Here is a 24,138-nt window from a genome sequence, read left to right on the forward strand (position 1 = left end):
ACTCATGGACAACAGACCTATGGAGCACAAGGGTACGCCCACTGGCTAGTCATTGTTGGTAGTGCAAACCCATATCACCACTATCTTTGAACCCATGACCACTTGAGGATTAACAACTGACCCACAATGCCAACTGTTCCTACACTTCTACTGAGTCTGGGTTGGCACTGCCAACATGCTGCCAGGCGGGCATAGAGACAGACCCAGAACACAACATGCCAACAGTCCTCAGCAGTACAACTGGGGGATGCCATGCCACAAGCTGTCCCACTAAGGGACAGGGGATGGGGGAATTAGGAAAGGAAAGGGGTTAGGAAGTATCTCAAAATAAACCAAAAACAAAAAGAAATTAAAAAAACAAAATTCACTTTCTGTCAACTTAGAATAGTCCAAACATACTCTTGGAGTGACTGGGTTTGACTTAAGTCCTACCTTAGTTGAAAACTGGGATTGTGAGATGGCATTAGCTGCGTGAGTGTGCAAAGGGCTGCAAGGATGACTGACTGGATGAGTGTCTGACCAAACAGCACTTACCTTGAAATTCTAGGCTGCTCTCCTCTTTCTCATAATGACTGACTATAACTTACTGACTTTTACCTCGTTTTACCTGGTTTCGGTTAGTGAAGTGAGTATCCCACGGCAAACATTTTTAATATCAATCTTTTTTTCTTTCTTGAGCAGAAGTGGAGGTGTAGTAGAAGGGGGTGAGACAGGTTTCATTTTTGTGTTGTTGCAGATTGTTTTAAGCCAATTTCCAACCCCCTGCCAACTGGGTTGGGAGAGAAACAGGCAATCCCTACCTGTTGGATCAAAGGCCACCGTCCGATACTGGATAGGGGGGCTGTAGGGCCCTGGACCTACACTGGTGTGTGCACGTATTTTCACATCGTACGCCGAGTTCGGTCTGAGGCTGTTGAGCACATAGCTGGACTGGCCGGGGGGTAAACGGAGCTCCTGTGGTGCTCCTCCGGTACCAGCTTCTTTATAGGCCAAAGTGTACTCTGTGATTACCCCATTCCTCTCCGCCAGCACTGGTGGAGACCAGGACAGCTGCACTGAGCAACATGTCACATTGGAGCCCTCGTTAATTTGAGGATATCCCCCTGGTGTATTTTCAGGCACTTTGAGTTCCACCGCAGCCTCGTCCCCAAAGCCCCCCCTGCTTTTGGCTGAGACTTTAAAGAGGTAGGTGGCACCTCGGTGAATGCTGCCCACTGAATACTGTCGTTCTTGGGGAGCAAATTCCAGTGTGGCCAAAGGAGAGACATCTTTCCGACCAAACTGGAGCCTGTAACCTTGCAGGTCCATGCCATTGACCAGGTCTGGTGCGTCCCAGCGAACCATAGCAGATGTCTCTGAGTCCTGAGCCACTGACAAATAGGGCGCACCGGGCACTGTAGAAAAAAGAAATAGTAAATAACATAAGAAATAAAGCAAATCTTTATGAAATTAATTATCAATTTCTACAATTTATATTCATGTAGGATGTATCATTTTAAAGTGATTCGTTGAGATGTAAATCTCAAATTAAACAGACACCATGCAAACAGGCAAACACCAGTTTTGTTATCCCAATCATATCATGGCCACTTTCTTACAATCAGCACATTTGAAAATAAGTCTTTATCATCAACAACTTTTTGATATCATTTGTTTGCTTAAAAAAATGAAATATGGATTGTAATCCTCCTTACATTATTATGCAACATGTAGATAAGAAATGTTGCAGAATACACATTTTACCTATGCATACCCTTCTCTGATATATCCTGGTAATACTGATCCATTGTCTACCTAGTGTTAGTTAAGTTCATCTGGAAACACCCTCCTACCCCTCCCTGGATTCATCATTCCTTGACTTCATCAACTATAACTGTATTATCATACTGGACTATGCCACTGCTTGATCGATGCCTCTCGTCCCACTGTATAAATACACTACCCTGCCATTGTTCACAGACCCACTCTGTGTCTATAAACTCACAAAATTCAAGCATACACAATAAAAACACCCCATTACAGCAAACCTCCGAACTGTACTTTGATTTCTTAAAAAAAAACAGTTGCAAGCAGAAGTTTGCATGTTTCACAAATAAAATAATGCAAAATAAGTGTATTGAAGAAGTGTGATTACTTCAATTGAAGCCATTAATCAGGTGACACCCTCACAATTTGAGTCACGTTATGCTGCATAGAGATGTGGGAGATTCTTAGAGCCTAAATTCTTGAGTGATCACTGTCTCCATTACCATTTCATGATACATGCATGCTCCAGCCAAAATCATTTCTGTACTGCAAAGCATCACTAAAATCTTAAGCACAGAACAGTGCCTCTTTCAGCTGTAAGAGTCATCTCTTGTTGTAAAATGGATGATCTACACTTGGGGTCTAGACACCATTCTTCAGAGTGGCCCAGTTTTGCTGCTCTTATGGATGACACGTCTTGTCTTAAACCTCCTTTTAAGGCCCATCAGTGTGATAGAGGCAGCAGCAGTTATGGGAAGTCTCCAGTTCTCAAGTTGCTGTCAATGCTATGTGAAAGATGAGTGTGGTTGATTCTCACTTGAGCCCCATCTCTCTGTAAATAGATTCTATCTTGACTCACTCATCTATGTCCCTCCATTCTCAGAAATATAAGGCAGTGGCAGGACAGATAACTGGCAAATATTAGTAAAGTTACAATCACACACACACGGATTGTGTAATCACTGGTGAGAAGATTGGCTATCTTTGTATAAGTTTGATTCAAAAAGCTTGCCAACTGGGTCGGCAGTAAATTGGTTGATCCTGGCACCGAGAGCTTTTTTCAGCATAAATTAAAATAGCTGAATAAGCTACATGCAAATTAGTCATTCTTAACGAGCAAGGACTATGCCACAACAATCTGGTGATTAAAGGCTTAATGGGAACGAGTACTGTAAGTATTGGATGTTGAGGACGGTTGAATGGATGGGGGTAGGGGGTGAAAGTGGAAGGAGGGTGTTGTTGGATAGGATGGTTGGGATGGATTTAATGAAGGGTAGGTGGAGGGGTCTGTCTGAGGCACAGTTTCATCAGAGCTGATTACAGAAAGACCCCAGAATAAGACCTGGGAGAGGTATGCACAGGATTGAATCAGAGGGGATGAGAGAAGGGATGAGAGGAGGCAGGAAGAGAGGGTGAAGGGACGTGGGCAGGGATGGGCAGAGGGAGGGATGGAATAGGGATCAGGTAGGAAAGAAATTAAAGCTGGGCAGGAAAGGAAGAAAACTGTGATTGAAAACTGTGATTATTAGCTTCTCTCCCCAGGAACTTCTACAGAGTTGGACTATTGTAACATTATTTTGGTATGTTTGATGTTACCAGATTATGATACCTGCTGTGTCAGCTAAAGTGGCTAACATTTTCCCAGATGTGCACAGATCAGTGTTCCCGGTAAGCTAGGGTTTGCTTTGGTCTGAGGAGCCAGGGCATACCTCTATTAGAGCCTTTTTTTTCAAAGTTTGTGTTTTATGTAAATCTGCCTGTGTGTATCTTTGTGATTAATGTGTGTATGTGTATGTGTGTGTGCGGTATAACGGTATAGGCCCTGGTTTGCAGCCAGATTCAGCTCCTATATCATCATTCCAGCTGCACACAGAGCTATTTGGCTTCTTGCCCAGTATGGACTTAAAGTAATTTGGAGAAGTTAACATTAGTCTGAGGCAACAGTCCTCCCTCTCAGTGGAATAGTACCCTTGTGTGTGTGTGTGTGTCTGTGTACATGTGCATACATAAAGTCTAAATTCATCCCCAAAAAGATTCTTACTTACTAAAGTAAAAACACCCACACAAAGCAATCTGCCCTACATTTTTCCTCTCTCTGCTCATATTGTTCATTTTCATTTGCTAATGGTCTTCTTTCTAAAGACCGCTGGAGGAAGATGAGGTTGGGTAGGATGATGGTGGCCAGTCAACTGATTCTGGCGGGGGGCGCCAAGTGTTGGGCGAGATAAATGCTCCTAATACTCCGGGTACATGGATACATAGCTCAGCTTGATGTAATTTAAAAGCCTGCTCTACCTTCATACTCATCGCTAATCAAGGAAATAAAATCTGAAATAATGATGCTGTTATGAGTCAGTGTGTGTGTGTTTGTTTGCTATTAAAAATATCTGTGCTTCGCTTCCAACCTTAACCGGCTTACAAATGTATCCATTACAACCACAGTAGCCCTGAACCAGTTTTATTATTTGTACATTTCAAACAGTGGCCAATTGCACACTGGGGAGAAGGGTACTAAGCCAGCAGATTGGTGTTAGGAGGGAAGGGGACACAAGGGTTGTTAATAGTGTGTACAGAAAGTGTGTTCAGTTGTGTGTATGTGGTGCACAGGGTGATGAGAGAGAGAACAAGAGCATGGTGAGGGGTGAGAAATGAGTGAATGAGGTATGATGAAGGTGACTGGGGACAAGGAGCAATCTGCTGCAAAGAGGGCCCAAAAGGGATATGAGGAGGCAGAAATGTTCGTGTGTGTGTGTGTGTTTGTGTGTGTGTGTGTGTCTACATGAGTGATTCTGGGGTTCTTGGACACCTTGATTGTCCCTCTCCTACGTTTTCACCCCTCCCCCCTTACACTCTCCCTGATTCTTTCCCCATCTCTCCGTCTCTGAACAATTCCCTCTCCTTTCATCTCCCAACCTCCTACCCATCCTCTACCCCTCACTCTGCGTCCATTTCAGGGTCGACCCCGGTTCAATCCCTTATTGTGAGCCTCCCGGCACGTTTCCCATCAGGCCACCGTATTAACAGCCTGCTGTTGACACTCACTCAGCCAGATTGAGAAAGGGGTGATCAGGTTTCGCTCTCATTTCCTCCCTCTCTTGTGCACGTCAGTCGTGCTCACTCAGATCAACATATACATACAAACAAAAATATCACCTCTGTGTTTTTCTGCAAAGGACAAGGTACACACACATACATACAGTTCTTAATCATTTGTTCACACTATACTACCTAGTATGTGGTAATGTGGGAAATGTCATGGAGTCAAATCTACTACAAATTTAATATGGCCCATTTGGGCAGCAAGATATTTAACTTTAAGAAAGACAGAGAGAGGTAGAAAGACAGAGAGAGATAGAAAGACAGAGAGAGATAGAAAGACAGAGATAGATAGAAAGACAGAGAGAGAAGTCCATTACATTGACGTTTCACACTGGACCAAAATATTAATCAGGAAGTTACCAAACATGCAACATGGAGATTTGGGGTGACACTTCAAGTCAGTGTCCTGCTGCCAGCATTGGAATATGTATCCAACCCTTTAAAACATACACATACATTAATTAAACATGCATCCTTTTACAGTATGGAGTGATCCCAATGAGGTGCTGTGAAGGTTGACAGAAGCTGTCCACATACTACAAGGGCAAGATGCCCTACTAAAGGTCTTTAAGTGCCTGCCTACCAACAGTGTTAATTTGAATCTTTATCCACTATGACTTGCAATAAAATCAATGCATTATGTAAACCACTTCACATAATTACAAACAGCACAAATAAAACTTCCAAATATGATCTCATCCATTTCTCCATCATTGCAAGCATAGCACTAATATCTGGTGACAAGATAGCACAGCATGAGTATATTATTGTATATAGTGTAATGAGGACCCTCCACAACTGCCTCAGTATTGTATCTTAGGTTATAGGTCCTTTTCAACAAGATTTTTCATTGTTTCGTGTTGTGATTAGGTATTTCTAATTTGTTTCAAGAACTGTTCTTAAACTCAAGATCATTACATTTATTTTCCTCTTAAACCTGAACAAAAAAGAGGAAAGATGGGATGGTCATTCATTCCTCATCCTTTTAGCCCAGTAAAAACATTCTTAATATGCAGATGGGAAAGTAGAATAACAATTTTGGTCCCTCAGAAACTTTGTGTCACCTTGGCCATGGTGAAGTTTGTTTCTCAAAGGGAGAGTTTGGAAGTATGAATCACGAAAAAGCAGTTTTCAAACCTGGCTTTCATTCAGCAAACAAAGACAGCTACATACTGAATGCTGTTTGTCTGTGACTCACAAATAGGTGTGCATTCCTACTTGTTTGTATATCTTACAAAATCCTGAGATAGATTATTTTTGATACTTTCTGATACACCAAACAGCCAGACAGGCTTGTTGGAATGGCTGGAAGATGAAAAGATTGGCCTACAGATGTGAATCGACTTATAAGTGGCCTGAAAACATACTGGCTTTGTACGGATGTTCTCTATTGATGAAGCTTTTCAGGCCTTTATGTTTCCAACAAAGAACAGGCCTATGTTGTCATAGTTTCTAGAGGCAATTGCTCACTTTAAGTGCATGCTTGTCTATAAGAAAGATTTTAAGAGCCATTTCATTTGTGATATGTATTTGCGCATGTCTTAAAAGCGTGTACATGCAAAAACATACATGCAAAAACATTCAAATGGTAGAACATTTTATTTGCATCAAACAAAAAAAGTTTGCCAGTTTATGACTAAGTTTACACAAGTGAGCGCCTTGAGTAAGTGATTTTGCAGATTAATAACAATTAAAAACAACACAGACTGTATATCTGTGTTTTTACTTTGTAAAAATTTTTTTTTTATTAATACAGTCTCATAAAAAGATAGCAGTTTTAGTCATATGGCAGCATAAAACAGTATCTCTGAAAATGAGCCAAACCATATAAGCAAACTGGGCTAAACCCATCAGAAATTATATTTAAGCTGTCCGACTTTAAGAGTAAATTGAAAGGAATAAAAGTGATAGGAAGGGCTTGCAGACTGGAATACTGAGACTGGTTTTTGTAATCATATGATCTGACTGTAGACATAATATAAAATTTGATTTTGTAAATAATTTGGTTCTGTTGTTTGTCCATGTTGTTTTTAAGATAAGAATGGCTCTAGCCTTAAGATTAATCTAAATTAAGGTTGCACTGGAGTTGCACAAACAGATAAATTATACAATTATTATACAATCTTTCTATATGACATTTCATCAAGTACCCACATAAAAATTCCCTTTTGTTCTCTGCCTAGCACAGACCTCAGTAAATTCTGTGGCAGGCTATTTCAGAAATCCTGTGACTAGCTATTCACTAGGCTTCCTTATATTCCTCAGAACAAGAAGGACAACCACTTCCCCTCTAAAATAAGGCAGCTGAAGCTTGTCCTCTCCCCACCTCTCACCCCTTCCCTATTTCTATTTATCTTGGCCCCTTGGCATAAACCATTTCTTTACACTTCAATAATAAAAAAGGAGAGACTTTCCCTCTGAGGGACAGACAGAGTGTGCTAGACTGGCATATCAGTCAGCCAGCCCTGACAGGAGGACGAAGAGTGACAGCATTCACTCAAGCCCCTTTGGCAGCATTGTGCTCCTGGACACCTGTAACAGACACACCTGTCAGTATCTGGGAAATTCGCCTGTTTGTGTGAGTGTGTGTTCGGTCATGAGAATGTGAAATGTGTCTGTGTGTATGTGTTGGTGTGTATTTGAATGTGTGTATGGTCATTGGTGAATGCATAATGCCACAGGATGGATCTGCATGTATTGTGTATGGGTGCTCTGTTATGGAAAGTGCATGTGTAAGTGTGAGTAACTAGGTGTGTATGCACGCATGTGTGTGTACCGAAAAGTATGTATGCAGTTGTTCACGTTGGTTCTCTGAAGCTTCCCAAAGTCTCCTGGCACAGATGCTCACACAAAAGGATGCTCCTATCTTGGCTTGACGCCTTAAATTCTCTCAAAGAAGGCTTTCAGACTCTCAGGCAGGCAGCCATACAGGTTTAGATCATGTTCATGGTAACCAAGCTGCAAGCTTCCAAAGAGGCTCAAGCAGTCTAGTTAAACTGGTGTGCCTACTGGTAGTAACAAGGGAAAACTGAATAAGACAAGGCTTTGTAGTGTGCATGCATTAGCCTCCAGTATTTTATCTTTAAAGCTCAAACCAATGATCCAGCAGGGGTTTTTCAAGCTGTTATAATCTGTCTGAAAAATCTCCAAGAAGCGTACACCACCTCCTTGATCTCTAAAAATCTGTGGATAGTCAAAGCAAATGTCATCTCTGGGAGACTGAACTGATGCTCCTGAATCAATATATACCTCAGAGTGGTTAACCTGGGGAAAAAAGTATTTTTTTCTAGTTGAAAATGACTGACTTTACTCAAAAACAAGTGCTATGCAACAAATGCCTTAGTTTGAGTATACCTAATGCACTTAATTTAGATGTCATGAACTCTTGCAAATCTTAAAAGTACACCAATGTGGCTGTAAATGGGGCTTCCTTCGATGTCATTTATCAAATACTGAAACTGTGCTGGCAATAAGAGCAGGCTGAGAAAGATGAAAAGCCCTTCAGAAAGGTGCCCTTCGGCCACATGCTAAAGAATCTAATTCCATTGCTGCATCAAGAAAAGCTAAATAAATAAATCATCCAACAATTGATTTATCATTGCACTGACCTGCGCCTTTGGTCACCACCAGTTTGGGTTTGCTCCGGGCTCCATCTCCCTTGGTGGTGTACGCTGCCACCGTGATGGAGTAAGTAGTGTCCGGCTTGAGTCCTCCAATGACCATTTCCTAAGGGAGACAGTGAAGAGACAGGAACAGGAAAATGTTAAAATGTATCTTGAATTTGTCAATGATTTGACCCCACTTCATGCTACTCAAACTACCTTATGCAGAATGTTAAGCTGAGTGAAGTGTCTCCTGGTCCTCTTTATTAATTTTCACGAGGCATGCATTAAATGTAATGTTTTCCCCAGGGTAATGGGAAACCATTCCATTAAGTAAATCCTTAGAGTTGCCAAGGTGGAGGAGGGATATTAGGTATGTAAATGGAAGTACCCCCCCCCCCCTTATTCCTTTAGCAATAGTCCAATCAACAACTTAACTTTGTGATAAATGCATGCTGAATACATCATGGCTATTCACTGGCAGTTTTTATCTCAGCCATTAAGTTTCCTTGAGTCCTCTTCAAAGAGAGGCTTCCGATCAATTCTAATGAATCTTTCAAGGGAGTAGGTTTGAACGAATGCAGAATGAGGTTTTTAACAGGCTGGTTGGCAGAGGGATGGGAGAGGTCAATAAAGGTAAATGAGCTATAAGTACTGTCTTGCACTTGAGATGGTATTCACGTAATGCAGATGAACTGAGGTTGCAAATCTGGGTTCAAAATAAGGGTACAATCTGCAGTTGTGAATTTTTGTTTGAAAGATTCACTGTTAAAAAGGTATTGTTTCAATATTTTCTCTACTAAGAGATGAAACAAAAGTGTTGCAAACTTCAGGCACAACTGTAACTCTAAGGCATCACAAAGAAAATTTGATCATTTGTTTAGAAAAAAAATCACAAACACAATAAAGAAAAACAAAACAACACAACAACCAAAAAAAACCCAAAAAACATTTACACCACCAGAGCACAAGACAAAAACATACTGTATCACACAGAATTACACAAGTAGCATTAGCATTCCAGACACAGTGGGCAGTGGATATTGCATCAGCCACCATTTTGTAGAAGCTAGCTGGCAGTAGAAGTTTGTCCTTTATTCCTCAGTGGCAAAGAGACAGTGTGGAGGTTGGTTGGCCAGATAGCTGAGGTGAAACCTCGAAGTCACTTTGTTATCTAAACTTACTGAATGAGGATTGGAGGGGTTGTCTAAACTGTGAATCCAACCAGGTTGATGCAATACCCGCTGTTTTATACCCTTTCAGCTACACAAAGCACTCAGGCAAAACTTCGTACTCACATATTCAGCTGTATCGTCCGTTTCCCACTAACCCCCCCGCCAAAGAGGAGAGTGCAGGAGAGATAGCAATATTTTTTTAAAGGAAGAGAGAGAAAAGAAAGGGAAGAAATAGGATTGTGAGAGACGGGGGCATTAGAAGTCTGGGAGCAGAGGGTTGGTATCAGAAATAGGTCACTGGTTTTTGTGGGGTCAGGAAAGAGAGAAGCTGTCTGAAGCTCGTGTTATGAGAAGCAGCTGAGAAAAAGCTGAAAGTTGTATAGGTCTGCTTGTGGGGACAGGAGATGTTTAACCATGCTACTGTGCGGCTAATGATAAGCTACCTCAGTGTTAAATTATTGCTAGCTACTGCCAGAAGAGACAATAAAATGTAGCTTAGGGTTTAATGATGAGGTCATTTTGAAATATACCAACACAAATAGCAACTAAAAACATATTTTGCCATGCACACTTTGTTGACTGCTGGGTCTGTGCATGCATTGCTGTGGATCTTATAATTTAAGTTATTTAAGCTCATTCTACTTTTGGATTCGAGGGTCAGCTCAATGCTATAAATGTAAACGTGACACTGGTGGTATTTGGCTTGATTGGAACTTCATTCATGAACTAAATATAGAGTTTGATTCATTCATTCCTAAAATATGTAGCATTGCATACAACTATTTTTTTTCTGTTGTTTACCCTATTGCTACAAGACTGTAATTTCCATTTGGATGATTGCTACCGTGCAAAAAAGTCTCACTCTGGCAGGATTCCTCGAGCATTGTGTTGACAGAAGTTTTGTGAAAAGAAGGGAAAAAAGCCATTATACAGGGCTCCATGACAATTCTAGCTGTCAGTGATGGTTGTTTTTTGGCGAAATGTTTTTATGCCAATTTTACTTCCTCCCAGCCAAGAATACTATAATCAGCATTTTCTTTGAGTCTTTGCATTGGATACATACACATTTCATGGCAAATGTTGCCATAAAGAAGGGGTCTAGACATTTGTAATAAAAGCCATGGAAGCAGAAGAGGGAGGACAAGATGAGTGAAGCTTTGATTACAGTTCTTGTTGTGGGCTGAGACGAAAAGAATATTGCTGCAATATGAAATGAAATCCAAGAGGGAAGCGCACCTTTACCACTTCCCATACTCTAGCACTATTTGCACACTACAATGAGGATGAAGTACACAATTTGCAGTCTGTGAGAGAAAAAACTTAGGCAAAGTTTCCACTGAGGTTTTAAACATCAGTGTAACAGCATTGGTCTAATGTGCTTAAATGGTAGTGTCTTTATATCATGATTAAAAAACAGATTTAAAGGCAGCACTGACTTTTTTACTCTTTTTTACACAAGAAAAATGCATTGATTTGTCATGAGGAAACTTTGATGGTCATACCTGGGCGTCGGCCAGCATGACGTCCTTGATTAAGGGCAGACCCCGTGACTCGCCATTTTCCACACGTACATAGTGAACCTGGTAGCCACGGATCTGACCGTGCTGCTTTCCTGGCGTCAAGGAACGCCACATCACCTTTAGTGCTGTGGAGTTGAGGACCTCAACCTCCACCCGCCTTGGAGGACCGCCGGGGACTAAGAAACAAAACAACACTCAAATCAGGGCACCTTTGTTACAGCATTGTGGTTGTCATCCCTGCATTGTGGTTGTCACTCCTGCATTATTTTTAGATGTTTTACGGGGATGCGGAAAAGCAGATATTCACCAAATGCAATAAACATACAGGAGTTGTCTCTGAAACTAATGCATATCCTTCTCACTATTGCAGTGCAATAAAGAATTAGAGATTTATACAGGCTAAAACTCTGTCACGGCATTAATAACCCCCGGACCCACACAATATCCATGAAACATACTGACAACTGACAAGATTGATAGACAGAGACATTAGAAAACAACAAACACAAACACACTCCTCCAGTCCTGTCAGTCTTATGCAATATCATATCCCCCAACACACACACACACACACACACACACACACACACACACACACACACACACCATTTCTCCTGTCTCCTCCACCTTTTCAATAACTGTCTGGTGTGTCCGTTTGCCATCAGTGCACAGCCTTGTCTCTCAGTCATAATGACAGGCCTTTATGGAAGGCCTTGCTTCCAGGCCTTTTGGTGTGCCACCGACTGGCTCTTTCTGAGATGGATGTGCCATTAATAAAACTCTTCCACTCAAACTGCTTCCATTTGCTTCTCCACAAACACTCTACTCTCCACAGTCCCCCTCTTTCCCCTTAAATCACTGCCCCATTTACCCCCATCTTTCCCTGGATCATTCACCAATCTTGTTTATTACAAAAAATCTTTTCTACCTTTTAGCCCAGGCTCTTATTTCTTTACCGTACACCTCTCTGTCACACGTTATTTTCCTAATGGCAGCATACAATTTGTTATAGCTATTGTCAGTGTGCTGCGGTTTTTATCCTTTGCCTCCCTGATGCTGCAATCTATAGGTATAGAAAGAATTTAAGCTTGTCTACTGTTGCAATTGTATATCAGTGTCAGAAAAATGCTTAAAATGCTGTGGTAATGGAAGTGAAATGGATCGTGGAGAATAGAAGCCAATGTCAGCCATCCGTCAAGGGTTCAAATGTGCTGTGACATGCCCCAATCTTTACTTGTCATTTGATGTATTTTATTGTTCAGCTGCTTTCCTCCTTTATCATCTAGATCCTGGATCCAACTAAGCTGCATGTTTTTTTCAATGTTAGAGGCTCTCTTGGCTTTTCTGACTTTTCTATTCACATCTATAGTAAATCAAACAGGGACATAATAGTTGCAGATGGAAGTACAAATGACCAGCAACACATGAACGTTTTCTGCACCAAAGTCCACATGAATATAGTTGCTACCATTCAACACCAACACGCACACAACTACATCTAGGAAACCCAGTCTAGGCTTTACCGCCACGCTCAAAAACACCACCACAGTACTTACTTATGACAGGGAAGGTGTTATTAACTGTTTAAAATAAACCGTGTGGTCCAATCAGAGGATCTGAATGGCAACCTTAGTAAACACAGACCTGCTTTCAACCTACTGTTTCCATTATAAATGCAGATATGGCCTTGTAATGTACAGCACTCATAAATGCTTATTGCTCTCAGTTGAGCAATGTGATGCTGTTAAAAGCATACAGATAGACCAGGATATGAGATGTGGTAGCTATTATGAATTGCATTTGGTTAATTATGTTTTAATAGCAACACGCTTGATTTCCCATCTGCATTATTTATTTTAAGTGGTTTCCTTTCATGTGATTTACACAATGCGTGTGATCTTGTTACTTATGGACAAAGATGTTGCTATGCTTCTCAAACTAACATCTTTAGTGTATTTAATGTAGGATTGTATTCTGACAAATAGTGGCGTGTCTAACTTATCACATCAATTTCTACTGGAAGTTTGTAAGATAGACATGTAGTGCATATGCATGTATACAAAAAGTTGCTCACACGCATACAGGCACAATTAACAACCCACTGCCAAGGGCACATTCACTACCAAACTAACATACAATGCCTTTCTCTCTACAGTAAACTTAGCCTCTACACAATAGAGATTCATGTACCGTCTTCGTCAGTCCGGCAGATCAGGGGCTCACTCTCAGGGCCTGCTCCAATCACAGTGAAGGCAGACACAGTGATGCGATACTGGGTCCACTTCTCCAATCGCTGCAGCAGCACCTGCTCTTCAGTGGCAGGCACCGTCGGTTCCTCCATTGCCTCTCCATCGTCACTGCCCCCTTCTGACAGGCCCACCACCTGGTAGCGCACCCTATACCCCGCCAGGTCACCGTTCTGACTCGTCAAAGGTGGGGGGTGCCAACTTACCAGCAGGGTGGTGGAGCTGGTGCTGCTGCACTTAATGTCTTGAGGGGGGGCTGAGGGCTCTGGTGAGGTGGAAAGGACAGGAAGGAAGGGGGTCGAGGACGAGGAGGACGGGGAAGGGGGAAGGGAGGGGTGAAAAACAAAAAAATAAAAAGATGGGAGAGATAAAGAAAATGAAAAAGGAAAATTCCAAACTCAAATAAAAAACAAGAATAATTGAAACAAAACATTGCAAAACAAAGACGAAGGCAAAATATGCTTCAAATAAAAATAAAATCATCAAGCAAATGTCAACAAAAAGGCATAAATGGACAATGATACCAGCTTGTGTAATAATGAATCAAGATGGCTACCATTACTATATACCTGGGAACTGTGTGGGACGTGGACATTTGGGTCTAGAAGTTTCTCGCCATTTAAAGATATCAAGAGCTTAAAACTTAAGTATTATTACAGTCATCAGGACATCAATCTGATTTTTTTCTTTTAACAGAAGATGGTACTCAGATGTACGAGGGCATTTATTCATCCTATTGTGCAATAAAAATTGCAAACCGTTTTAGAACCCGATTGAGTTAATGATCTACAGACCTGTCCAACAACTGATGACATTTGTCTGTCCTCTGCTGTATTTTAATTGAGGACGTGGGAATGTGTGACTCTGTCTGGCTCATGTTATCCATGTTACAGGCTGCCCTCAATATTCTAACTCTAAAAAGCATAGTTTTCCACAATCACTACTTTCAGCCTGATGCAGTACCAGATGGACTGGGATTAATAAATCCATTGTGTGTATTTTTTAGACACTGAGCTGAGGCTTTTGTAATTAAGAACTAACTAGCGGTGGGGCAAATATGGCAGCCATGAGCACTAAACCCCTAATTTTATAATTAGCACTTTAATTTAAACTATTGAGCCACTCGGTTGTTCATGTGAGATTCAATAACATATCATCATATTCATACATAAACAACATAAACATGAGATGAACATATCTAAATATGTTAAATTTGACTGTGCATTGTTATTTACACAGATTCCTGCCATTTCTGTCATTAGTTAGTCTTGGGTCAGAAATAGCATCTCCTTTACCCTAAATGATCATGATTAAACAATCCACTGAAAGCATTTCTAATTGTTCCAGAACTCTCTTAGTCAAATTAGCATAAGCTAAAAAAAGCTTTTTTTCTAAGTAACAGCTAACAGGGAGGTAGTGTAGTCTGTCCCTTTTAATTTGTTACAGTATAAAAGCTTTCCAACACGGTGGCTGTTATTTGGGTCTGAAGTGCTCTTCCAAAACATATTAAAACCTAGACATCTGTGAACTTTCTAATTCAAACTCAATGCCTCTCGCTTCAAATCTGTGCCAAGCGCTTACACAGCTTGTACTTGTCCAGAGAGTGTGCTGTGCAAGGAGCGATAAAATGTTTCACTTCTCATCCAGAGTTTGGTATTATACGGATAAAAGGACATGTATGAAAATATTTTATCCACACTGGGTTCCTTCTATCTCCTTCAATGGTTTACAATATATTCTCCTCCATCTTGGTGTAAGAAATTGAGTTCATTATTACATTATCTGTTATGTAAGGTAAAACAAAAACAAAACAGAAAAAAACAAAACAAAACATAACAGCACAATAATCAAAAACAAAATGAAACACCATCAGAAAAATGGCATTCAACACACGGCAACTTAGGAGAAGAACTCAAATGAATCCAATGGGAACAAGCAGCATGTTCTCATTCCAAAACAAAGGCTGAAGAAATCATGAACTGAAGGAGGGTACTGGGAAATGAATTTCTCTGTAACCCATGTGACTCGAAAAAGAAAGAACCACAACAACAGTTAAGGTTCAAAATAACAACTCATGAGAAAACATGAAAAAACTGGATACTCAGCATAGACAGAAAATAAGAACATTTAACTCCTAAAACAAAATTAAAAAAAACAAATCAAAACAAAACAAACCAAAACAAAACAAAATCACAAGCATTGTCTGCATCATACGTACCTGGCTCCCACAAATACTAAATTTGAAAGACTTTCTTACCATCAGCTCCTGACTACAGAGCGTGCTTACTCTATAGTCAGTGAGTCTCAACACTTTCCCTCCCATAGAATGTGCGAGACATTTTGAGCTATCCCCATTTTTGAATCAGTAAATAACACCTTAAATTTTGAGCCAATGAGATTTGAATTTTGGACCCAGTTTGGTCCTAGTCAGAGGGAAAGAGTTGGCTCTGTGCTGTAGTCAGGGCTGTTTAATACTGCTGTATCTTTTGGCCGGGGGGTGGGTCCACAAGATGTTGAGAGGGGAAAAGATAGGGGGAAACGTCACTCCCCAGATATTTTGTTCTTTTCACTTGGCCACATACAAAAATGTCCTTCCTTGTTTACAATTTGTTCAAATAAATCCCATTTCATAGCCCCCTGCCTATGTATTGCGGTGCAGCTCACTGCCATTTTGAGAATGCCAAGCCAGGAATAGAGGAAGGCAAGATGGAAAGCTTGTATTTCTGAATTCATGAAACTTTAATGATACTGTTCTGACTGCACTGTCACTTTGGGCAGAACGGCTTTAAAAATAATATTAACAAAAAAAAAAAAAACTAAAACTAAAAACAACAACAGGGGTTTCAGAAAGACCTCCAACCAGTGAAGGCTGAATGTTCCAGCACATAACAAATAGGACAGGACCTCAGCCACAGTTCCCAAACCCTTCTCTGTGTCCAATGGGCTTATTTACTTACGGTCTTACTGGATTTTGAGCCTTTCAGCTTCTTTCCTCTACTCATATTGTATTTGCAAACTCTCCACGTCAAGAATGATTGCTCAGTTCTCAATCTTTGTGGTGGGGAAAAAGGCTGTGAATCTGACAGGGGCCAGAATATCACAGTGCACAGGCATCCTCATGGCTGATAACAGTTTAAGACTGGCTGGGGCACAGCTTTAATAAAGTGCATATCCCATGAAGGCCAGTGGTAGGATTATGGATACTCGAACTATACCACCACAAAAGAAGAAACTTGGCTAATGCTTCACTTGAGGTTCTTTTGAAGCTTCCCTGAAAGAGTTTCTTAAATGCTATTTGACAAATAATTAGTCATGTTTGCATTCATATCCCTCTATTTGACTTTCAAGTCTGTTGAGATATGAAGGTGAGCTATGAGTATAAAGTCTGCAATGTCAAGTACTGGGGCCATACCTAATCATTATGACTACCTTCAGATCAAAACTGCATTCAGTATGACATCTTCAGTGGATACATATTACACACATTAAAGCTAACAGTTTAGCTACACAGGCATGTCTGTTGTGAACTCTTCAAATGACACAGATTGCCTGTGCATTTGCTATCAGAGTGTAAGCACATGTCTGCATCTGAACTATATTTTCATCAGCAGCGTCGAATGACAGGATGTTCGTATTTGTAGATCATTACAAAATTAATCCCCCCTGATGCCAAATGGCCATGCTGTGGCTCACACAAATATTCCAATATATCTAAAAACCTCCTGCAATTACAGTAAGTGGGAAGGCTAAACTGCTTGTTTGGCTAAATACAGAGGATTTAGAATCTGCCACTTTAATTTGAGAGATAGTACTTGACTGGCTACTGGCAGGTTCTAGGTATAATCTAAATGTGTAACAAAGCCTGACAATCCAAGGGCCTGGCTCATAGCTCATCGCAAAGCATGAAATTAATTCTGACTCTATGAAATGGGATTCTTATCTGCCACTCTGAGGCTCTGCAGTCCCCTAACACCCACTCTCAGGTCCATCTCAGCCTTGTTACTATGCCTTGAAACTGGGTAACAGTTCAAGAAACGTTGGGAGCCCTCCCAGCTCTCTGGTTGTGGATCCACTCCGGCCAGTTCTAAACAGTCTCACAAAAAATGATTTCTCAACCTGGTCTGACAATGGCAGCATACCCCAAGAGGCCTTGCTTCTGAATGAGAGCCACTATTGTCGGTAACATCAGATAAATGTATTGTAATAAGAACCAAGAGAACTCAATGAAAGGATTGAGGTGCTCTTTGATTTAAGAGGTTACTACTGTATCCAGGCAATTGTTTTCAGTGACTTTTCACATGTTCTTGACAAAGTGGCCCCCATGACAATAGCCTCTGGTAATGCTGCTTGAACTGAGCACAAACTTCAACAATAAGCAAACATTTTATACCACAGATAATGGACAACAAAGCAAGGAAATCATGTCTGTCTTTCTTTATACTTAGTGGCAAAGGGTTTCAGTCTGCCAGACAGTGGGTTGAAATCCAGGTTAAAATGGTTCTATAGGGTTCTATAGTGGTTCTGTAATGTGTTTTGAATAGGTGTGTTCAACTGACAAAACCATTGATCTTTTTTATATTTCAGCTCATCCTTTCTTAACATGTTATCAGTTTTCACATCTGTCTTGACTGTGTAAACTTAATTCAACCAAAATTCAAGTAACTGTTAAAAAAAGGCTTCATAATTAATGTGCAGTGTATGGTGTGAGACTATATTACATGTATGGGGCATTTCTCTATCTATGTGCAACACCCACAGTTATGGTATAGTACTTGTGAGCCTGGCACAATTGGATATTCTGTTACTGTGTTCATGTGTGGCCTATACTTGCTGTAAATAAAATAAGCTTTGCTGGTGTTTGCCCAAAAGGCTGACAGTTTAAACTGTCTATGTAACACTGCACTCTGAAGGCACTTAAAGCTATATATGTCTCATGGCTTTTCACTGGCTTAGATGCATACAGATGATGCTATTCCTGAACTGTATAAGCAGCCAACCTGCAGACATGTCAGTTTAATGTTTATCCCTGTCATGTATAAAGACTGTTCATTCTACCCTTCCAGTTCTCAGTTGGTGGTGTTTCAGAAAAAAGAAAAATACAGCAAAAAAAAAGGGTAATTGGATGAATAGGTAGATGCCCGTGACAGGACTTTGAGAAAGGTTATGGCAGACTGAAGCCCCAAATCCACACAATCACTTACCTCAAAGCATCCAAAAGATCAAGTTATTTATTGTGTTGTGTTGTGGGAAATCTTTTCTTTCGACTGACTTAGTCTGATTTTAATGACCTATGCGGTGAGGGAACCAATGGACATATCTCACTTGAGTAGGGACTTCTGATAAAATGTTAAATAAACACATTGCCTGACAGAGACCAGAAACATGAGGCCTAAGGTGAAACCATATAAGTAGAATGGATAAGAAAATTAAAGATGGCTGTTAACCTTAATATGACAGCCCTAAAAGTATTTTCATAATCTTGACATAGAAATGAGCACTGGTAATTTCAGAAATCTATTACCACTTCAAATATGAATTGACACTCATTTCCTGGACAGAAGTATCAAAAATCTATGTCAGGCAGAAAATACCATTATCAACCAGTGGTTATCCTTTCTATCCACTGTAATTGTATGGATGAGGCATATGACAGGAATAGTCCCTTGTCTCAAGCAAAGACTTGAGAAGAGCTATTATTTAGACTTATTCACACCCACATTTGCTCAGTGGACAAGGGTTTGACAATGCTGTCTGTACGTGCTACTCTGCCTGCTGCACGGTTTGTGGCCTGGCTGTGGTGGACTTGGATTCATGCAAGAACCCAGTGGAAATACAAAAAATAGCAAGCTACTGTTTGGAGTGATGTCAAACCAATATTTTTTTGGATAACCCAGAAAGTAATAGAAATCAAATTAAATAAAAACTCAAACCTTTTTTCAAAACACTAAACATAAAAGGAGGAGGACACAAAGTGAACAAGGCGATGTCAAGCCATTCCAAGGAGAGCTTTTGTTCCATTGCACAGGGAACAAGTGGCAAAGAGAGAAACAGAGTTGGAAAAGGGTGATGTAAGAGGAAAACAGGAGTGTATCCAATCAGCTTGCGTTTTACCAGTCAAGAACAAATTCAAAAAACAGAGGTAAGGAAATCACAAACACATATTGACAGGTGAAGATGCACACAAACACTCAAAAGACGACAAGACAGAAATGGGACTGGATGAACATAAAGTATTTTCATGCCTGAACTGATCAAAGATCAACGGTGCAGTGATAGGTTCTCAACAGCACCCCCAGTCGACAGGAGTAAGTGTTGCATGCAACTGGCGCTCTCCTCAGTGACACTGCACTGTCTGTGTAGCTCTGCTGCCCAGCAATAACAAAAGGAACTGTGAAGTGGTTGTTCCAAAGTCCCCACAGCCCAGATGTGGGGGCACAGCCAACAAGTTGCACTGGTAGAAACAGAAAATGTGTTAAAAGAAGTCTACTCCCATGCCATGGCTCTCCTATGTACCAGTAAATGGTTTCTAGTTTAGCCCTCACTAAATCCAACAGGGTATTGTCAGTTTATTAACAACAAGGGTAACCATTTTAACAATGAATATATGTCTTTTTATCTGTGATTTTCATTAGGACCCACAATGACTATCCCATGTGTAATCCTGCAAATCCAGCTACAATTCCAAGGTTCTTTACCATTAATACATTAAACATTAATACACAACATTGTTGTTAATCTTTGTGTGCTGTGTAAATCCCAAAGACATGCATTTCATACGCTGTCATTCCAACAGTCCTTTAGCAACTATTGGACATTTGATTGGATAAACTGCATGTGTTGTCTTTTATAGTTTGCACTACAGTGAGCTATGATATCACCTGTTATTTTTAGCCGTCTGGTTTAAATAATTGAGTTGTGTTCTTGTCATCTCTAAAATAAAATTATCAGTGGAGTACTTATATACTGGAATAAGTTCAGGGAGTGGGCATGTGAGTACTTTTGGTGAATGCTGATAGGATTTTTTTTCTTTGATGACTAAACCTGAAATTCCTCAGCCCCAATCTTACTAAAGTTCATAAGAGAGCCTTGGCAGTTTCAGAGGATAACTGACATTTTTTGTGTCTCTGTCACGTGGAAAAAAGTGCACTTGCTGTTGACAAAGGAAAAGCAAATATGAACAAAAGTGAAAGGGAAATAAAAGAACCGCCACAATTATCAGTCCACATAGACTTGATTTGTTTGATATTGTTGGGTATACTTATACATATTTGGCACCAGAGCCAGGTTAGAATGTAAGATAATTCTAAAATTAAAAGGTTATAAAACACTCACTCTTAAATGTGATTGTAGCTTTTTATAGCCTAATTTCAACCTTAAATAATTTCAACCTTAAAGAGCAACATGCAGGTAGAATTTCTTAGAGCATGTAGCATGGAAATTATTTTCTGAGAAGTTAAGTTTTACAAGACATAGAGGAAGAACCTCAGCAGAAAATGTAGACTTGGTACTGTAGTTCTTCACTGGTTCTGACACACAAATTATTTCTCTTAGTGTTGGCTTGCTCAGCTTAGCTTGACCACTCTCCCTTGTGTGACATCATATCAAAAATCTTGTCTTGAGAATGACAATGAAAATTGTCTAACAAGAATGAGCCTGGATATCATTGTAGTGCATACATCAATTTTTTTTTCTCTACTTAATTTTCCCACACATTTCATCGAACGACTCTTGAACCTGCTAGTTGCTCTTTAAGTCTTGACAAAGCATACTGTGTAAATGTGACTTTGCATGATGTAGAAAATATCATTCACAGTTGCATTTAGGTAAATAAAATTCATTCAGATATCAAAATAATAACTCACACATTTTAGCAAGAATTCAGCAACACACACAATCAACAAAGTCTGTTATGTAGTTCATAATTTCTGAATCAACTTTGAACCCTGATTATGTCTGAGAAAAACACAGTCATAGTTCAAAGGTAATGATGTAGTTACCATCAGAAAAAATAAAGTTTGCAAGCTCAAGTCAAAAGGAAAAAAAAAGCACATTATATTATTAGAATTCACTCCAGTAAAGGTCCACAAAAGGATAAGATAACTGCTTCACTGGGGAAAATACTTTTGTTAGCCAACCCACAAAAAGAACAATGAAAAAAGTGCTACATACTGGCTTGCAAGGTCTTCTGCAATAATTCATTGGTGAAGGCTCCGATGCCTTTGTTAGATATGGCTGCCAGGGAAAAGTGGTACTCTGTGTTTGGGCGGAGACCTTCGACAACATATGAAGAGGTGGGTCCAAATGTTTTCTTCATCTGTTAATGGAAAAAAAGTTATCATCGATTCTGGTTTAAATTGGTTGTACTGAAATGTAATATTGGATCGCCACGATCTAACCTCTAAGAGCAAAAGGGGAGAAATCAAACAGACATTGAAATTCTTACCTGGGTGCCAATACTTCCCTCCCTGTAGCGAAGCTCATAATTTATAATTCCCTCTTTTTCATATGCAGGTTCCCAGGTCAGTTCAATGCTGGTGTCAGACACGGCACCAACCTGAAACTTGGATGGCTGACCAGGAACTGAAAGACATCAGAGGACATTATAACATAATATGTTTAAGGAAATTAAATACACTTATGATGGGCTCTATCATGTTACAACTACAAAAAAACTGTGTGTCTTTAGAATGACTAAAATAACTGAGGATTATGAAATGGAAAGGAATAGCTCTAAGTGGAGTACAAAATATTGTTTACCAACAGCAAGCTTTTGTACTCTGAAAGATAGTACTGTGCTCTATTTTTTGAGGTCCCCGAAGTTAGATATGCAGTAATGGAATCATATCAATTAGCCTCGAAGCTGATCCTAGTGACTTCTCAGTGGTTTGTTCTTTCAAATTTTGCTGGTCTTTTTCACAATTGCCATGATCAAATAGACTTTTGTCATTGTTAGCTCAGAGTGCAGATGTGCAGGTGATAGTTGCACAGCAGGGGAGTAGGCCCAGTCTGTTTAAAGTTTCAGAAATATACCCCTGATGCATAAAAACAGCTTACGACATTCCTCATTGGTTATGACAGACTTCTCCTTAAGTAGAAGGCTAAAAAGCAGATGTAACATACACACAATTTCTGTAAATCTTATTTTCAAACTTACTAAACAACTTGCTTTCTACAATATTTCAGCATTAAAGAGGTTCCAAGTGTACATGAAATTGGACATGGAATTCAACTTCAGAGTACCAAACCAGTGGAATCGAACTAGTTTTTGCAAAGTAACAGTAAGCAAGTTGACAAAATCAATTGTCATATCCTTACCTCCTTGCAGCACTTTGACATGGATGGGCTCTGAGAAGGGTCCATCACCTACAGAGGTGAATGCAAGGACTTTGATGGTATAGGTCTCTTGAGGAATCAGGCTCTGGATCGTGGTGATTACGCTGTCCTGGACATTATGGATCTGCCATAGGCTCATGGGCTGGTAGTCGTCCATTGTGTAATAAACACGGTAGCCCTTGATCTGCCCATTGGGCTCTTCAGGCTCTTCCCAGCGCACCATCATGGTGTTTTGGGATATAATCTGGGCCTGGATGTTCCGTGGTGGACTGGCAGGGGCTTGTTCACCAGTCCTGGTTTCTACTGGCTCACTGGGAGGACCCTGGCCGATTGTGTTCACTGCTGAGACTCTGATTTCATACTCTGTGTTCGGGTAGAGGCCACCAATGCTGTAACGTGTAGTGGTGATGTCATCCACTGTCTCATACTTGCTGTCTGGGGACTTGGCTCGATACTGGATCATATAGTAAGTCACCGGGTCCGGGTTTCCTGAATCCCAGGTTATGGTCACACTGGTGGCTGTGGTTTCAGTAACCATAGGGGTACCTGGAGGCTTGGGGAGAGCTGTTATGTTGACAGAAGACAGGAATGACAGAAGAGGTAGTCATTTATTGTGACAGTGACTGATTAAATAATTTTGCTAGAAAAAGGGAAAACTTTTTTATTCACAGTGCAACAAGAACATTAATCCAATGTACTTTGTAAAAGCAATTTTCTCTACAAGTTGTATTATGCAAAACTCAGCTGCTGATAATCTTCCTCATAAGTACCCTTCTTGCAGTTATCTCTTACATTTGACAGTGATCTGTGCCACGGATTCAATGATGCCAAGGCTGCTCATGGCCACGCAGGTGTAGTTGGCTGACTCACGGACACTGCTCAGCTCAAGAACATTCCTACCCACTGGCATCTCATCCTCTGGTGTTAAGTCCTCCGAATTCAGCATCCACTTGACGTAAGGCATGGGGGACCCCACTGCCACACACGTTATGTTCACACTGCCACCAGGCATAATTTCTTGACTCATTGGTGGAATGGAGAAGCGAGGAGGCACCCGTCGGACTGGGAGAAGGCATGAGGAGGGGGAGAGGATGACAAAAGAGGGCAAGGGAGTCAAAAAAAGAGAAAGAGAGGTAACAAGAGAGGCAGATGAAAATGGACCCTTCTCAAGGAAATACTTAACACAAAAGGTTCAACATGGTAAATGTGAACTCAAACACAAAATAAAAATAGACTTTTCAAAACATAAAAATATACAAATAATGAGAAGGAACTAAACTAACAGAACTGCTTCAACAACAATATAGATTAACAATAAAGCAACGATTCATAGCAACAAGGTTCCATTGACCAAAATTTGACCCATCACAGCACAATTAAAGACACAAAAATCTATTACGAGTTTCTCATCTTTGGA

The 24,138-nt window shown here is 40.4% G+C and overlaps 1 protein-coding gene across 4 annotated transcripts in view; it reads right to left on the reverse strand.

Annotated features, from left to right (window-relative positions):
- ptprsa (protein tyrosine phosphatase receptor type Sa) overlaps positions 1–24,138 on the reverse strand; it is a 180,950-nt gene that overhangs the window by 44,402 nt on the left and 112,410 nt on the right. For all 4 annotated transcript variants that reach the window (XM_053322725.1, XM_053322724.1, XM_053322723.1 and 1 more), the window contains 8 exons: positions 23,514–23,783; positions 22,704–23,285; positions 21,832–21,968; positions 21,558–21,702; positions 13,333–13,653; positions 11,125–11,318; positions 8,454–8,571; positions 801–1,394 (listed from right to left, as the gene is read on the reverse strand). In XM_053322725.1, the coding sequence (XP_053178700.1) occupies positions 801–1,394; positions 8,454–8,571; positions 11,125–11,318; positions 13,333–13,653; positions 21,558–21,702; positions 21,832–21,968; positions 22,704–23,285; positions 23,514–23,783 (2,361 nt within the window). The remainder of the gene's footprint in view (positions 1–800; positions 1,395–8,453; positions 8,572–11,124; positions 11,319–13,332; positions 13,654–21,557; positions 21,703–21,831; positions 21,969–22,703; positions 23,286–23,513; positions 23,784–24,138) is intronic.

This window comes from Scomber japonicus, chromosome 7 (assembly GCF_027409825.1).
Source record: "Scomber japonicus isolate fScoJap1 chromosome 7, fScoJap1.pri, whole genome shotgun sequence".
NCBI lineage: Eukaryota > Metazoa > Chordata > Actinopteri > Scombriformes > Scombridae > Scomber > Scomber japonicus.